Here is a 19,477-nt window from a genome sequence, read left to right on the forward strand (position 1 = left end):
AGCATTTCTGATCCAATCTGATTAAAGAGAAAGAAAAACAAAAATGAAAATTCTGTCATCATTTATTCACTCTCATGTTGTCATGAACCCATAAGACTTTCTGTTTTCTGAGGAATGCAAAAAGATATCTGGAAAAAATATTGTCCTTGCAATTACAATGACTGAACTTTTCCAACATTAAAAACAATGCAAGCACACCATCAAAAATAAAAAGCATAATAAAAGTAGTCAGTAACATTTACATTTTGGTTTCCTCTTCACAAAAAGTTATAATACGTAGTTGTGGCTTTGCAAGATATCCAAATAAAGCACATGAATATATGGACCACTTTTCTGATACTTTTAAAAATTATTTTGGGGCTTGACAGCCTCTGTTCTAATTCATTATATTGAAAAGAGTGGCCAGTATATTTATTAAAAATTCACTTTAAATATTGACAGTTTTTTTTTTTTTGGTGAACTACCCCTTTAAGTTGTTAACACTGGGTTATGTTAAAAAAAAGTGCACTGGTGTTTAACAGCCGCTGTTGCCACTCTTAATTCTCCATCCTTTAGTAAGAGAACTGTGGCTGGAACATTCCAATTGCAACAGCTCTTTTTCTACTCAAAACACTGTCAGACATAATTAGAGGACAAAAGCTTTTCAGTGGGGTCTCTCTTCACACAACAGACTTTAAATGCTTTGAACTAATGTGTCTAAACAAGTACAAGACTGCGTCAAATTGTTTATAATCACTCGTCTGTTCCCAAGGCAAAAAAAAAAAAGAAGTTCTTTGCACTAATGACCGTTTGTGAGAATATAATGTTTGCACTGTTACATTCCAACTAAAGACAACATCAACCTGTTGCATTCTGTAATATTTGAGTGTAATGAACTCAGAATCTAAGCTACATTCCCAAAAGCTGTTGTTTTCTGACAGTTTTAGGGCCTGAAGATAAAGTCATAACAAGTGCTGTACTAGTCCGTGGGAAAGTCACAATGACAATTAGGATGTGTCTCTCTCTCTCTAAAAACCAAACCATTTCTGTATGTGTGATTATTGTGTCACTTCAAAGTAGAACACAATGGAAGTTTCTAAATGGTACTATGCTGTTTCACTCTAAACAATGTCCAAACCACAGAGGCTTATACAGATGTTGTGAGCGGAAAAAAGCAGAATGGTCTATAATAGAGATAGAATATTGCCTACGCATAATCTAAAATACTTACACACGGACAAAGTCAGCCCTCAGTTACACAATATCCAAGGCATATTTCTGGAATTTTCAAGGCTTACATCCGTCTTGAATATGAAATGATTCATGTCCATAAAAATCTGGTAAAGACCTGCCAGTCCCTTTTGGCCAATGCAATAAAATGACGCAGCGACAATGGTCAGGCAGGTTCATGAGTCATGACACATCAACACCCATTATTTAAAAAGCCTAATACTAATGGGTGTGTGCGCACAGCTGGGATATTAAGACCTCACAGCCCAGTTCAGTAACATTCAGCGCGTAAAGAATGTTCTTGGTTTTATGAACAAATGCTAATAATGAGTCATGTCAGATTGCATCAATCATTCTTTGTGTCTTTACATTTTTATGAAGTCTTCACTCACAGCCCTATGATACAACATAAACATTTCAACGGAGGCATCAGCTGTGATTGATTTAAGACTTGATACATTCTCCGAATCCCCAGCTATAATCCACAAGTAAGCACTGTCTGTAAAGATACAATTTTCACTAGCCTGATGAGCATGTCGAACAAACGCAGCCCTTGTTTGTCTGCTTACGGCATGGACAATTGAGCAATTCACAATGTACCAGTGTCCCTGTCATGGACACCGCTGATGCCATCCAGTGCCACACGCCATTGAGAAAATAACATATTCATTCTCCCACAACTCTTATAAGGAAAATCTTATATTACAGTGCGCAACACTGTGAATCTAAAATGTGAGATCTTTTACAATTTCAGCATGCAACAGTGCACCAATAGTACTTCTTTACTGGTCTAAATGGACTTATAATACCATTCAAAACTTTGGGGACAGTACGATTTTTTTAGAATGTTTTTTTAAAGAAGTCTTCTATGCTCACCAAGGCTGCATTTATTTGATCGAAAATGCAGTAATATTGTGAAATGTTATTATAATTTAAAATAAGTAACTATTTTAATATATGTGACCCTGGACCACAAAACCAGTCTTAAGTCACTTGGGTATATTTTTAGCAATAGCCAAAAAAACATTGTATGGGTCAAAATTATCGATTTTTCTTTTATGCCAAAAATCATTAGGATATTAAGTAAAGATCATGTTCCATGAAGATATTTTGTAAATTTCCTACCGTAAATACTGTATATAAAAACCTAATTTTTTATTAGTAATATGCATTGCTAAGAACTTCATTTGGACAACTTTAAATGCAATTTTCTCAGTATTTTGATTTTTTTGCACCCTCAGATTCCAGATTTTCAAATACTTGTATCTCGGCCAAATACTGTCCTATATTAACAAACCACACATCAATGGAAAGCTTATTTATTTTTAAAATTTGACCCTTATGACTGGTTTTGTGGTCCTGGGTCACATATTTTAAAATCTAATTTATTCCTGTGATGCCAATTTTTCAGCAGCCATTACTTCAGTCTTCAGTGTCACATGATCCTTCAGAAATCAATCTAATTTCTTATTATCAATGCTGAAAACAGCTGTGCTGCTTACATTTTTGGAATTTTTTTTCCAGGTTTGTTTTGATGAATTAAATTGCCAAAAGAACAGCATTTATTTGAAATAGAAATCTTTTGCAACATTATGAATGTCTTTACTGTCATTTTCAGTCGTGCTGAATAAAAGTATTCATTTGTTTACTTCAAAAAATTATACTGACCCTAAACTTTTGAACGGTAGCATATTTAAATCTAATAAGAAGAAATATAACATTCAGCATATCCATTTTCCAGTATTTTTCCACTTAAATACATTTTCAAATACTTGTATCTCGGCCAAATACTGCCTATATTAACAAACCACACATCAATGGAAAGCTTATTTATTTTAAAAATTTGACCCGTTTTGTGGTCCTGGGTCACATATTTTAAAATCTAATTTATTCCTGTGATGCCAATTTTTCAGCAGCCATTACTTCAGTCTTCAGTGTCACATGATCCTTCAGAAATCAATCTAATTTCTTATTATCAATGCTGAAAACAGCTGTGCTGCTTACATTTTTGGAATTTTTTTTCCAGGTTTGTTTTGATGAATTAAATTGCCAAAAGAACAGCATTTATTTGAAATAGAAATCTTTTGCAACATTATGAATGTCTTTACTGTCATTTTCAGTCGTGCTGAATAAAAGTATTCATTTGTTTACTTCAAAAAATTATACTGACCCTAAACTTTTGAACGGTAGCATATTTAAATCTAATAAGAAGAAATATAACATTCAGCATATCCATTTTCCAGTATTTTTCCACTTAAATACAGCTAAAAATATCCAGCAGCCAACCTCAAGCAAAGCATCTGCATGTACTAAGAGAAGAGAAGTGGTTTATCTGGGAATCAGTTCGGCGCTGGAGCATGAGATGATGACATCGGCGGTTAATAAATACACTATTGTTAATGCCACACGGTATAACTGCTGTAAAACCTCTGAAACAGATACAGAATAATATTGTCAGATCATTTGTGATCACATTTCTTTTATGATTAATTTGGCGCTATATGACTCCTCTTGAAGTTAATAACTGATGATTGTCCATAATTATTAACACTGTCTCAAATCAAAAAGTGAGGTTTTATCAACACTCTAAATCACTAAAATGCACAACTCTATAAACCAGAGTTGCCAAGTCCGCATATTATACGCGACTTTGGGCTTCTTTTTTTGTAAAGTTGAGTGAAAAAATCCCGGGTTGCGGTTTTTTGGGCTTATTTTAAAAAATATGGTTGCTTGTTAGGGAAATCTGACAAGCAACTTTGTTTCTTAATTTACATCGTTTGACTTTCTTTTAGCCTAATTTTTAATTTTTACAATGTTTTTGTAATGTATTAATTATCACGGGCTGTAATAAAAAAACAAGTAGTCCTATACTAGTACTAAGAGTATATACATTTGGTTCGAATAGCCTATAGTTTAGTAGGCTATAAATATGTGGCTATGTTACAGTTCCCCTTTGAAGCTCTTGTGTTTTTCTCCTTTTCCATCTCTCCAATCCTATTCTGCACACAGGTGATTGGAGATGAGTTTTGTTCCCACTTTGTTGCAGATTGCTGATTTTTGTACAATAACTTCTGTTTTTGCTTTTCAGATAAAAGAGTGGTTTCAGTTTAATATGTTGCAGGCTCATTTATTGGTAATAAATAATTGATAATAAATAATATTGAAGATAATAAATCATCAAAAAAAATATTGGGCTTGTTTTTGAAGCTGTGGTTGCTTATTTATCTTGCGAGAGTTGGCAACAGTGCTATAAATCACTGGAATGCAGGAAGAGATTCTTTATCATTGACTTTATGTAATCTCTAGTAACATGCCAATACATTCACTGGATAAGACAATGACAAAACACAGAGACAAAGTTCACACAACTACAGTGACAACAAGTAATGAAATCTTCTGAACTCCCACTAGTCATAGTGGTCACCTACCATCAAATGTCTTACCCATTCCATGACAAAATTTCAATCCTGTGTTTATGAGAATATTTATAAAGAAGTATGTTCAATACATCCTACTTTTACACAGCACTAACAAAAAACGAACCTGCCACCAGTACCTGGACAACAGTAGTCATGAAAATCACACTTATGTTGGACTTGAAAACTTTTTTCCAGAATCCTGTTCATCATTTAAGTTATTTTTACAGTTCAAGAAAAAGAACTTGAAATGAAATAAATGTTACTTGAAATAAAATAAATGTCAACTGAAATAAAATATTAAAAACTAACATTTATTTTATTTTAGGCTAGGCAAAATGTAACATTTTCATTGAGGTTAACTTGATGTAGTAAAATAACTAAAACTGAAATAAAAATGAAAATCAATCTATTTAAAAAAACTAATAAAAATCACAAATAATAACAAAATTGCTAACATTTTAACTAAAATTAAAAGAAAACAGAAAATATATATAAAAACTAATTCATGTTGGCATTTAAAAAAAAAAACAAATGATAAAATTATAAAACACTGGTGACTGGTGTAATTTGCATAATTCATTTCAATAATTTTGAATATTCAAATGAATAACGAACTTTGTGTTCACATTACCACAGCATTTAAAAATATAATAAAATAAATCATATTTTATTAATTTATAATTTTATATACATAAAGTAATCCCAAACTTTTGATTGGTAGTATATATATAAATATATATATATATATAGTAAATAAGTAGTATTAGTATATAAGTAAACATTGTTTAGCAGACATAAACAGGCCATGAAATGAGCAGCTGTCGTGCTGGAAGAGGCTGCCTGAGGGACAGATGACCTGGAGTTGTTTCCCTCTCTGAGACAATTGCTTTTCATGGACTGATGAGTAATAATGAATGCAGGCCCTGCTTATCTCAAGCCTATCGCAATAGGCTGCAATATCTCCTCACGTTGCCTTCTGTGTGACTACGAACATTCTGCGTCAAACTCCACAAGGGCTATAAACCTTGGATCAGTGTGAGAGATCTCACAACTTTAATGTAGCGTACAAACTATGCCCTCACATTGCAGAAGGTTTACTGCCATCTGTATTAGCAGTTGGTGAGAGAGCATTGAAGCAGGAAAGCAGGCACAAACAATGTATCGCTTCAGAACACACACGCACAAAAAAAAGCATTGCATTTGCTAGAATGATTTGGCAAGGGTCGGGTATAAAAACTCTTAAAAACAAGCCCTACCAAATATCACTGCTGGACAATGCTGAGCAGGTCTAGTCTAATGCTTGACCAGCTTACAGTTAGTATATGCAAACTGCACAGCCTACACAAACCCGCAACAGAGAATACCAGCCAAAACGTAATGTAAACACAAACATGTTCCTGAAGGATGTAAAGTTACACCAAGAGAACGAAGGAGAAAACAAACTATAAAAAGTAACAGTCAGGAATCATATCACTGCTGCACTTCATCTAGTGTCAAAAAGTGACCTTTCAATTCTAAAATTAGGACCCCCCTGGAACACTTCTGACAAATGCCTGTCAGTGGACGCAGATAAACCCTCACTTCATGCTCACACATAGCCACAAACACACACCCTCAGACATGTACAAGTGGAGTGAGTGATTATAATTATAGCCTATAGGGATTGGATGAGTCCTGTTTAATCAGAGCCTCTGTACGGTTGCCATGGCACTGAGGGTGTGGCATGGTAACCGTCATGCAGTGAGGCTCGCTTTGTTTAATCTCAGTGTCTGACGGCGCTGTCACTTTAGCTGAGGTAACAATGACAGGATAGATAGAAACAACCAGCCCTCCCTTGCCATATTCAAAGCAGTCTTATCAATATGGGCAGGTTGATTTTACATATTTGAATCATTACTAATTTGTATGTGACGTGATACAGCTTTGATAGGTCACAATGGTCCAAAACACACCAATAATTTGTGCTGTACTAGTTCAAGCCAGAGCTGAACACACCTTAGTCAAATGAAGCAGTTCACGGGATCAACCATCAGAAAACAAAAGAACACAATGAAAATCAATTGCAGACAGTCCACTAAAAGAATAGTTCACCCAAAAATGTTCTTGTTGTTCCAAACTCTTGAGTTTTTTCTTATCGTTAGACCTTTTTTTAAAACTCATTAAAGTGAATGAGAACTGAAGCTGCCAAGCTCCAAAATGACAAAAAAGCACCATAAACCTATTCAATTAAATGATTAATGTGGTTCAGACTGTGACTTGTGTGGTGTATTTCTTAAGTCTTCTGAGGTCATATTATAAGCTTGTGTGAGGAACAGACCAAACTTAAGTCGTTATTCACTGAAAAACTTGACATTCGACATTCACCTTGCCAGGTTCATGATAGTTCATAAGAGCTTATGGGAGTATAGTGCTTCCCAATTCATGAATTAATCTTTTTAGTGACACTGATGAATCAGGTCATAAAAGCGGTCTGAATGATTCATTTACAAACTGAACTGATCCAGTTTTCAGGTTCAACTCAATTATCTGGTTAACAATCCACTGATGGAGAAGATTGTCAGTGAATGACCGATCTGTTAGTCACAGCTGTCGTGTAACTCCAAAAGACTTGGAAAATAGCACACAAGTCAAGCAAACTACTTTTTATTATACTTTTATGGTCCTTTTACTTCCTTTTTTGAAGCTTGAAAGCTTTAGCTCCCATTAATTGAAACTGCAACCAGCACATTATTCAAAATAACTCATTTTTTGTTCAATAGTAGACAAAGTCAGGTTTGGAATGAGATGAGGGTAAGTAAATGATGACAAAATAATTTTTTGTGAACTGTTGAACCTGAATAACAAATGTTCTAGTTAATTTAAGTGACTTGTAAAATATAATAGCCTAGTACTTCTTAGTGGTTTTGTTTGCACATATCAAAGTGCTATTGCGGTGATGAACATGTTAGAGCTGGACTGACAGATCTCACGACGTAAACATACAAGACACACCTGCGAGAATATGAACAGGTTGATCAACATGCCATGTTTTTCCACCCTGGTCACAGGTATGGGCTGAGCCAAAACACTGAAACTATAATAATATAGCATGATTACAGCTAGCAGATGACATAAACGCCTGCGAGTGGCAAATTTACCCACAGCACACATGCAGAAACTCCTTTATCTCTCTTAATCTCGGATTTACACATACACAAGCCAATTGTCAGCTTCTGTTTCAGCGATAGTGAGAGTTTATACTTCACTGGTGAGGGTGATTCTGCTCTTTTAAGATCAGATTATAGTTTCATTGCAACTCACCTCTGCTTCATTTATTGACTCTTCTCTAACTTTCATTTTTTTCACTTGACAAAAAGGCATATTTAATTCATGACTTTCATTTAATATTCAATTCATTTTCACAATCAAAACAAGCTCATACAAGCCAGGCATGATTGCATGATAAACGTTATAAAGCTATTATGTCAACAACCACAACACGTCCCATAAAGATATTAAAAATAGCCATTCACATGGAGTCTCATACGTTGAATTTAAATAACTGGCTTGGTAATACAAGCCTGATTTACAAAAGTATGTGGATATGAGACCAGAGGACAATAAGATCTGCCAAAAGCAGTGAGCCATAAACAGTGGTTGGACACATTCTGTTACAGCTAAACCACTGCTATTTTTACATTGGTGAAGGGTCAAGCATATTACCGAACACTGAAAAAAGTAGAGAAAACCAAAACTTACTTGACAGTCACACGTGTGGATAAGTCTTGCAGGTCTCCTGGGTGGAAAAGCTGAGCCTCTTTTAGTCCAAGCTTTGCACAGGCTTTTAAGAAGAGGTTGATGTTGTCCTGTCGACAGAGAATGTGTGTCCACCTTGTGAGTTAGACAGCAGTCATATGGGAACTCTTTGGCACACAGTCCAGAAATCAATGCATCCAAAGTCCAGTGAGCTGAAGCAGTGGGAGGAGATGAAAGAGGGCAGGTGGCAAATAAAAAGTGACAACACAAGAGCAAAGAATGAAGGCAGGAACGTCACTGATTGACCTGTGACAGTACCTGTGAGAGCAGGAGTTTGGCTTCGGGGCGGTGCAAAAACATGACAGAGAGTGTCAACTCCACTAGTCCCCTCCCCCATACATGTACGGCAGTCACACAAACACACACACACAGGTTTGTTTTTGTGAATTGTGGGGACATTCCATAGGCGTAATGGTTTTTCTACTTTACAGACCGTATATTCTATTGTCCTACACCAACCCTACCCCTAAACCTACCCCTCACAGGAAACTTTGTGCATTTTTAGATTTTCAAAAAACTTCATTCTGTGTGATTTATTAGCTTGTTTACCCGTGGGGACCTCAATTTAGGTCCCCACCGTGACACGAGTCCCCATGAGTCTGTGTGTATTCAGGTTTAAGTCCCCACCAGAATAGAAAAACAGGTACACACACACAAACACACACACACGCACACCCACCCTTTTCACTCGCTCTAGACTAACCCAGACACATACCTACAAGTGCACAAACATATAAACTCAAGCATACTCTCCCTTTTCACACCCAGAAACCGCCACTCAAATCTCTCAGCAGAATATTTGAGGAATCTTCAGGGCGGTGGATTATTTTGGAGACGGGGTTGCCATGAAACACAGGTGACTGAAACGACAAACTATTTCCCCCAAGCAAGTGTTAAAATCGCTTGGTGGGTGGGTAGGGAAATGCTTAAACAAAGGAAACTTAAGATCGTGTGTGTGTGCATTCACATACACATCCAGTATGTTGATGAATGCAGACTATCATGGCACTGGTGTTGTGTTATGATGACATCATTTCAATTAGATTTGATCAACCATCTGGAAGACGGGTTCAGAGCGTGCAGCCCACCCTTTCCTGCTTTCCCGCTTGCTCTAAAATAATCACAGGGTGTTCTGGTCTATATTTAAACAGCAAACATGCTTATTAGCAGATGGCAATGAGGAGCTCCACTTCTGAATTACCTCCTTGCTTAAACTGTTAAATCCTGAGGCATAGGGTCAAAGGTCTCACCCTGAAGTACGTTTCATCTGTGTTTAAAGGTGACAAATGCGTTCTTCTGAAATGCAGTGCACAGAAAATGGATGTCAACAAGATGTCTCTTAGCGTTCTGTCCCTCAAACAAATTCTCACACTCCAACAGCTTGACCAGTGCCCTTAAAGGGATAGCTCACCTTCAGTTGCTGGTCCCCATTGACTTCCATAGTATAGAAAAAAAAACACTATGCAAGTCAATGGGGACCAGCAACCGAAGGCGAACTATCCCTTTAACCTTTAACCTAAACTTATGTAAATTAGGTAAGTAAGATATGAAAAAGTTCCGCTAGTCACCTGTTTACCTGAATACCTGAATGCTAAATGTCTTGGAGCAGGTGGCTAGGAACAAACAGACTCTTACATTTAGGTAATTTTAAATTCCCAGTAAAGGTTAAACAATTTGTAAACAGGACACATTAATCAAACCATTAATATGTGTAAATAATTTTGCACAGATAGCTTCGGGACAGTGACATATTCTCTGGCTAGAGTGTGTCAGATACCTCTACCTATAACAATATCACCTTGCCACAGCAGAATACTTCAAATGTATTAAATTTAAGTTTAGTTATTAGATTTCACAACACAACAGTTACAGGTTCAGTCCCAACTATGTGACACTGGTTCTATAACTTTTGTGTCCTTGAACAAGGCGCCAAACCAAGGTGAGCGTGATTTCACCAAGTACAACATGTTCCTGGATCAACATCCTTGTTGATCCTGGAACAACATTCCAATCAACCAATCAGAATTGAGATATAACTTTTCAGGAAATATCTGTTTTAGGCTTACAATCAGGGTTAGGTGCTTCTACACCCTTGTTAATCAGCTATCATTTCCCACTGATTTTAAGAATAAATTATGGGTAGGGTTAGGTTTAGGGGTAGGGATTGAGTTAAGTCTATATTTTTGGACAATAATGTTGATCCAGGATCATCAAAAGATGTTGATCCAGGAACATGTCTTACTTGGCAAAATCACGGCGACCCCAAACCAAGGTTGCTACAATCAGCATACTTTACATTGATTTAAAAGTCTACGCTTAATAACATATAGAGTATTACTAATTATAAATAAACAGAATTCATGCATTTATGTGAATGTTTTAGTGAAAAGGAATTTGGCAAAAACAGAATACTATGTACTGCATGTAAACAAGTAAAAATAAAAAATCGATGGGATAATTTAGTTAGCAAAGACATAGAGTCTTAAAATTGCATAGCTTTGGATCAAACCAACTGCAAAATAAAATTATTTTAATTCACTTAAAGCAAGTTTTAACATTCATTAGTTAGCATATCAGACTTCATCTCAAGAACCAAATCATGCAGACATAATGATGCAGAAAAAATGTCTAACTTTACAGTCAGTGCACGTAATCCTGTCAGAAATTCTCATTTAGTGATTACAATCCTCTAACAAAACTATCAAGCCTCCTGATAAACACTGTTTTGCGACTGCTGGTTGGTTGATTGATTATGATTTAGGAATTTCAAGCTGTTGAAAACCATTCATTCATATTTTATCCATCAAAGTATGTAATCTATGCTAAAGTAAATTCTTGTGTGAGTATGTCAGCAGAGCGGAGATCAAGTTCTCATATGCAACATGTGGTTTTCAGTAAACTATTATGGAGAATATGGAACAATGTGCCAGTTCATTAAAAATTTAACACTTACACATTATGGGTTTAATAAAAGTAAATAATATAATATAAATGCTTAAATGCACGCTTTTAAGAGCAAACAAGCCTGGTGGCCTGTGGAAAATTCTATTCAAATATTCAGTTCTGCCAATTCTCCTTTCACAGTGGTGAGACCCGTTGCAAATATATCCATCCAGCTCAGTTATGGGGGGTTTATGAAGGGCTATGCTCTAAGGAGTCATCTCTCTGCTAAACATCAGGCCAAAGCCCTGCCAGAATGTATTTTCTAATGTGGCCGACCAGTGTGCCACACAAGTGTAGGCTTCCTCTCTTCAAATTGTTAAAAGGAGGATCAGCTATCCAGGGAAACACAAGGGTAAACCGCGGCTCAGGGTTTGATGGAACTATGGGAAAGTGATCCAGAGATCAGCCGAAGCCAAACCCTGAGTAGAGTTTAGTGATCCAAAGCCAGAGTCGCTACACAGTCCACAAAACCAGAGATTTCCGCTCTTGCACTAATGAGCCTTGATTTAACAAAATATAAAACCTCTGTATTAGAATGAAACTGTGTCGAACAAAAGCAAAGCAGCCAGAAGGAACAATAATGGTGCTGATAAGATTTCAGAGCCTTGAATGAGCCTTTCATTCTGTGGAAAAATATCTTTCATCGGTCATAAGCATTGTGTTCGTTTGCATCTTACAGTTTGCTGGAAGCTCAGGAACAGCTCTCTTACAGACAAACTTTACAGGCTCAGCAGTATTTAGCAAAACTAAAATATACTCCAAACTGTGTGTTTTTCTTCGCATGCCTTTGCTTAGCCCTTGCCATGTGAGGCCACAATTGTGAGTTTAGGCTGTGCTTGGTAGGTTTTGGGATTGGAAGTGTTTTATGGAAATACCGCTGTGATGCTGTTGGACATGCAGATGCTTGTCCAAGTTTACCTGGGTCAAGAGTTTTAAAGGGCAATGGGAAATAAATAAGCATGTTTTGCATATATTAGACCAAAACAGCTTCAATAAAAACAGCTTAATCAGGCCCATATGCCACTTGTCTATGCTCTTGAATTAAAAAAATCCACAAAGAGATTTTATTTTATTTTTTTACAAGTTGTCATGAGACAACTGGATGATCCAGCTACTCTTCTCCACATGCATATGGATTGTTCATAATGGAAAAATCACAGTGCCTACTGTTTGGAAATACTGTATGGTGGCAAATGATTCCTATTAAATACCAAGTATAAGTAAATGATCAACCCTGTGCAATTCACACTTAACACCCTTGTACAAGTAAACCGTTTAGAAAATAATTCAAACTTCTTTGTAAGAGTTAAGGTTCTTAGCCAAGGTGGAATACTACAGCTCAAATAATATATGCATGTCAAAGTACAAATAATAATAATAATAATAATAATAAACGTACCAGGCCAGCAATAGGTGTGGATAATCTGTTTAGTTTCTTGACGACACCAGGCCTGATCTTGTTGATCAGACTAGAAAGAGAAAAACAGAACAAAAATCAACACAAATAATTATATCGTGTGTCGGTTGCCAGTTTATGGCTTCCTTTAATTCTGACCATCTGGCTTCAGTTTACAAAGCCATCTAATGCCCTGGAGAAAATGCAAACAACTCTCTGTGGAAACAGACATCAGTCAATAGCCTCTAAGTCTAGTTGTGTGTGAAAAACTGGTTTGGAGAAATACACATTAAACATTGAATTGCACAATCAAAGGTGTGCAGCTGATCTAACAAGGAGTGAAGAGCATGAAATATAATATGTGAGAAACTTGATTTCTGGCAGTTTTGGTTATGTGTAATAAAGGGAGAGGCAGCCATTAACATTTTAATGAATTGAATCACATAGTGTACCTTCTCTTTTTTAGTGACATAAAATTACTTGACTTTCTTCAAGTAAAAGGAAAGTCATACAGGTTTGGAACGACATGAGGGTGAATAAATGATGATGGAATTTACATTTATAGGTGAACTCTTTAAGGAAATAACAGAGCTGCCATTTATCTAAACAATATGTATGTTGGCAATATCTTCCCTGTTTGTGATCTTTAAAACACTAAAAATGTGTATCCTGCACAACCACACTGAAAAACCTGTTCGCACATCTATGGAGCATTTGTACACTCTTTAAGTTCAAGTCAAGACTTTGTTGTGCTGACCCCAGCGGTAGTTTCACAGGAGTCTTTGTTTAGACATGAGATCCAGAGTGACAGTATCCTCAGGTAATGTGTGCCTTTGTCCGCTCATGTGGAAATGGCAAAGCTGATAGCTTAGTACAGACTGTAAGAAAGCAGCATGAGAGTGCAGGAGCAGGACGGTGAGATTCTGCACTGGACTGTGGTAATTAGTCTGCTGAGTCACTCGACTGACACCAACATGTCAGACCGGCCCACGCACTGCACCAGAACCATCCAGTCAGGTTCAAAAATATGCTGAAATCCCTGAGCTTGCAGCATGTCACACCCAGTCCACCGACCCAACGCTCTCTTTACATAAACAGCACAACAGAGCTGCTGTAGAAGAGGCCCGAGTGCCGCCACTCCCTATGTGCCTGCACTCTGCCCTGCTCAGGTTTCTGAACCCAGCTAGAGTAGCTGGCACTATGGATCACCTCTTCCCAGCTGTCCTATTAAATGCTCTGCCATCCGTGCTGTTTTCCTCTGCTGGGCTTACTAATGCTTCCTGGGATGGAACAGAGTCTGACTGTGGCAGCCGGGTACAAATTATGTGTTTTAATATAGCTGCATGACATAATGCACATTAAATGACACACAGCTTAGATGCAAATTCCAAATGAAAAAGTTCAGGTTAGCTTGCATCACATTTCAGCCAACAGGTAAAATATTGTTACAGTGCATAATAGAAAAGTAGTTAAAGGGATAAGTCCAACATACAGTAAACTCAATGGAAAAAATGTGCCTCAACCTACATTTTTGCAAGTCCAAAAAAACAACAAAAAAACAACAACCCCTTATCTATACATTCAACTGAAATGAACACTAGTGGTACTAAAAAAATACAACAACTTTTATTCCTTTTCACACAAATTATGATTACAGGGGCAGATTCGCAATCATATAATCAATAATATAGATTTATTTTCACTCAGTTCCTTGTACATTACTATGTTATGACCTCAAACACAGTGCATGATTTGCAAACTAATTCATTTTGACATTTACATCTCCATATGTTTGGCTTTGCCTCAACCTACATTTTTGCAAGTCCAAAAAAACAACAACCCCTTATCTATACATTCAACTGAAATGAACACTAGTGGTACTAAAAAAATACAACAACTTTTATTCCTTTTCACACAAATTATGATTACAGGGGCAGATTCGCAATCATATAATCAATAATATAGATTTATTTTCACTCAGTTCCTTGTACATTACTATGTTATGACCTCAAACACAGTGCATGATTTGCAAACTAATTCATTTTGACATTTACATCTCCATATGTTTGGCTTTTCTGACATAGTAAACTTGCTCGGTAACTCCCCTGGTACAGCATTGCACTTGCGATGTGGAGTATGAGCTCCATGAAACACGAGTAACGCTAAAGAGCTCAAAGACTTGTAGGCGGGCTAAAATGGTAAAATGGTTGCTTGTTTTTATATCACACTTGCTTTTATTAACATTATCGATTAGTTTTATGGTTGGGTTTAGTCTAGATGGCATATTACTTTCAAATGCGATACAGCATTAACCTTTTAGTGCCACTAAGCGGACATTTCGTTTCTGAATTGGCGAACTGTACAACCACCAAAAAAATAAAACGTTGCCAGATTTCACCTTCAACTGCCTGGGTTGGATAGTTCAGAAGCCCAAATCCATATTAATGTTTTCTTCTATAAATCACAAGATATTTTGAAGAATGTTTTAACTGTTTTTGTTTTTGACTGAAAGTCAATGGGGTCCAAAACTACAAGCAACAAATAAGACTTAAAAGAAACATAAACGTTAATATTATTACTTAACATCATGACACAGGCACCAATGAGGTGTTATTGATATGTCGCTATATTAGATTTAGGCATGCATATCCATGAGCTGATCAATGTTTCGATTTGATTTGAGATTGAATTACCACATCATTTTTGTTCTTTACATCATACAAAGTGAACCTTTTTGATCCAGGACACTTGAATTAAACCACTAGAGTTGTATAGATTACATATTTTACATGTAATAGATTTTTATTTTACATATATGCACATATATTTTGTTCAATGGAAGATAGTAATCATACAGGTTTGGAACAACATGAGGATGAGAAAATGAAAACAGAATTTGTATTTTTGGGTTAACTGTCCCTTTAAGAATTACATTATATTATGTTAGTATGCACGAAGCAGTTATGCAATAGTAATTATTAAAAGCAATAATAAAAGGTATAGCCACAAAGTTATAGCAGAAAGAGTGTCATGCATTAAGCAAGAAAAACAGTAAAAATTAGAGAAGTACAAGTAAAAACAGCTTTACTTACTCACACAACAGAAGTCCATTTTCCAGAGAACTCCGGAAATTACTGCTCCCAAACTTCTTCTTAGTGACTGCCTGCGAGACGAGGACAAACACAGGAAGCACTAAGAACCAGTGAGTGGGAAGTTTAGGATGTCCAGGGAAAGGAGAGGAAAGTTGTTCTTCCAAGCTTCAAGTCCTAGAGACTAGCACACCAGTACAACAACACAGTCTCTTTTGGAGAATCGGGGGTTACTCAGTAATCAGGGCTGGAGTTCAGCGGCCAAACCACAGAGAACGAGAGCATCTGGAGGAATGTCACAGTTCTACACACAGTTTCATGCCTTTCCAATGATCTCAAGCTACTACTGCAAGACACAGAGGGCAGGCAGCCCATTGTTTTTGCTCACACAGAGGGAAGCATTTATGTTGTGTTTATACCCTCAGACTACACCGTTACAATGTGAGCCCTGTTGTTCCACACCTCATATAACATGATCTATGAGTAAAGCCCTTTTTCTGAATACAAATGTTTTCAATTTCCAAGTTTGAATGCCAGTAAAAACAGAGTTGCTCATTTAGCTTTCATGAGACAACATCATTATGAGTAATACTTTAAGTATTTTATAATATGCTACTGGTCTAAAAAACATCACATTTAAGAAACTCAGCTAACTAAGAAAAAAAAATCAGGCCATACAGAAACCTTGAGATGTCAATAAAGTGTAACCACTTATCAATAACATGAAGTCTGTTGTTTAGAATAGCACACTCTTAAGCTGCTTTTACTTGGCTGTTGCCCAGGAACATGGCATGAATTCAGAGGGTGTGGAGAGCCTACATGTAAAAGGACACTGGTTATGTTGAGATCAGTATTGACTGAGATTTGAACCGCAATTGTTCTCTTTTAGAAGCAGAATTTCAAAGGGCACTTCCTATGTCTGCTGAACAAAACAAGGACAAAAATAATGTGTGGACAAATACTATCCTCATATTAGATCGAGTTACACTGCAAATTACAAACTGAAGGTAGATCATTTAAACAGGAATTTTGTATCTCGTCACACTGATCTAAATCTTTCAAAGTCTAGATAACTAATAAGATTATCTTCTAATATGGCCAAAAAGGTCCATTATGTATCAGAATACATAGTATTAAATAATATTAAAGATCACATTATTTGGCACAGAATGACGAATAACTTCCTGTACCCTTCATGTAGATTTATGTAACCATTACAAACCCTCACAGATATGGATTGTGAAGAGACAAGAGGTTAATCATATGGAGCACATTCACACAGCATGGTGCAGTAAACATCAGAGTTCAATGACATATGAAATCCTGACCCCTGCTGTTCCTGTCATTGTAATGTCCATGATAGTTTTTTGTTTTTAAACAGATCTCTGTAGCAGGTGAAGGATAATTTGAGAGCTTGAACAAATCAGTTATATAACCAATAAACAAATTAACAACAACAACAACAACAAAAAAACTAATAAATAAATACAACTAAAACACAAATAAATAAATAAATCCACTCTTTATGCTCTGCAAATTTGAATTTAGTTTGGGAGTCCTCCTTACCTAATAATCTTGCATTGTTGTAATCCACTATAATTTAATGTTGGAACAAGGTACTATTTAATAAATGTAATAGAATATAGTATTGTAAAAGGAAAAATAGATTTATTTAAATAAGAAGGATTTATTCAGCAAGAATCCATTACAATCCCGGTTGCAAAAAGCAGCACAACTGTTTTCAACATTGACAATAATAAGAAATGTTTTCTGAGCACTAAATTAGCACATTGCAATGATTTTTTGAAGGATCATGTGACACTGAAAAATGGCTACTGAAAATGTATCTCTGCCATCACTGGACTAAATTACATTTTTAAATATATTAAAATAGATATTATAAATAAAATAGTTATTTTAATTTGCAATAATATTTTACTATTGTTTTACTGTATTTTTGATCAAATAAATGCTGCCTTTAAAAAATAAAAACACACATACATTAACACACATAAACAATTAAAAATTAAACCATTTCACATCCTTACCTCCACATATCATCCATTCTACTACCAACTCCCCCAAACTGTTTGTTAGTTAAGCTCACATTGTGACCGCACTCATTTAAATAGAATGTTTTGATGATGTAAGACATGATTTTTATTCAGCTGCACTTTTGCACACAGCTATTGTTCATTCATGAAGGAGCAATGAGGCATTCCAAGCTGTTTGCACGCACAGAATGCTGCACAACGTTAATTGTGCCAAACTGCTTTAATCCCTTTGACCAAACAGGGTCTGCTGAACATGAAGAAATTTTAGGGAGGAAATGCTCAACACACCTCTGGGGTCATTTCAGGCTAGAAACAACAGCCAGGATAACTAATAGATGTTTCATTTAAATCTGTAAACAAGTGCTTTTTAATTTAAAAAACATTCTTTCAAAAACATCCCAAAAAGATTGACTTAATTTTAACTTCAAATTAGATGACCCACATTTACTTCAACATTAATAACCATTCAATGATCACCAGTGAAATGAAGTGAGATTAAATATTAAATGTATAATAAATGTACTTTAAACTGCTTTCTAAGTATTTAATATGATTTCACTGCAAGAATGATTTAGCCACAGTGGCTAATGACAACTTTCTACTCTTAGATATACTAAGCAACTTCAGAAGGATGGCTAATTTTAGGTTTGACTTTAACAAGCTGAGAACTACCCCGGAGGACAAACAGGAATGTCTCTGCCCACAGACCTGGTGCCTGGTGCAAGAATGAGCACGTGTGACAAACTCCAGATCATTCAGCTGACTATAACAACCCGTTAGTCATTCAGATCGGACGCTAAACGGCACATCACCTTCCTCTGCAGGGGAGCAATCGGCTTGGGGCTGAAACTGCCCTGCCAAGGTCCACTGCCTGTGACAATGAACCAGTGTGCATGTGTGCGAGACTGATGTCACACTGAAAGCATTCAGATTCATCCCTCATGAATTAAGAACAATATTTGTTCAGTTACAGCCAGTGCTTTGGCCCTGCCATCTCCTGCTGAGAAGGGAATTCACAAGGATAGGAAAGTCCTAATCATTTGTGCCCTAGACTAAGAGCGTTCCAGAGGGTTTAGAGGAATAAACCGAGTAAAGCGTGTGAAAATTATTGCAGGACTACTTTCCACAGTGAGCTTGACGGAAAAAGAAAATAGATCAGTTTTTTGAGTTCTTTAAAGGGATACTCCACTCAAAAATTAAATTCTGTCATCATTTACTTTCCATCGTTTCAAATTGTATGACTTTGTTTCTTCTTTGGAACACAGATATTTGGAACACAACACAGATTATCTTGGAACACAATATATTTTGACAGAATGTTGGTAACTAAACATGTTGGTCCCACTGACTTCCATTGTATGGACAAAATAATACAATAAAAGTAAATGGGAACCAAAACTGTTGGGTTTCCAACATTTTACAGCATATCTTCTTTTGTGTCCCGACGTAGAATTCAAGTCATTCAGGTTTGGAACGACATGAAAGGAAGTATAAAAAGACATAATTTACATTTTGGGTGAACTATCCCAAATCCCTATTGACAGTGATATAAAGTGTCGTAGGGTACTAGAA

General features: G+C 36.2%; 1 protein-coding gene across 18 annotated transcripts in view; it reads right to left on the reverse strand.

Moving 5' to 3' along the window:
* The window catches only part of LOC107705164 (LIM domain only protein 7-like), a 52,099-nt gene that overhangs the window by 31,905 nt on the left and 717 nt on the right, over positions 1-19,477 (reverse strand). For 16 of the 18 annotated variants that reach the window (XM_016508329.1, XM_016508323.1, XM_016508325.1 and 13 more), the window contains exons 2-4: positions 15,855-15,925; positions 12,766-12,835; positions 8,367-8,473 (exon numbers count right to left, since the gene is read on the reverse strand). In XM_016508329.1, the coding sequence (XP_016363815.1) occupies positions 8,367-8,473; positions 12,766-12,835; positions 15,855-15,925 (248 nt within the window). Of the gene's footprint in view, positions 1-8,366; positions 8,474-9,624; positions 9,652-12,765; positions 12,836-15,854; positions 15,926-19,477 lie in introns of those variants that run through there. The other 2 variants (XM_016508334.1, XM_016508335.1) reach the window with 2 other exon arrangements.

Source organism: Sinocyclocheilus rhinocerous, unplaced genomic scaffold, assembly GCF_001515625.1.
Source record: "Sinocyclocheilus rhinocerous isolate Xijiao unplaced genomic scaffold, SAMN03320098_v1.1 scaffold4189, whole genome shotgun sequence".
NCBI classification, from domain to species: Eukaryota; Metazoa; Chordata; class Actinopteri; order Cypriniformes; family Cyprinidae; genus Sinocyclocheilus; species Sinocyclocheilus rhinocerous.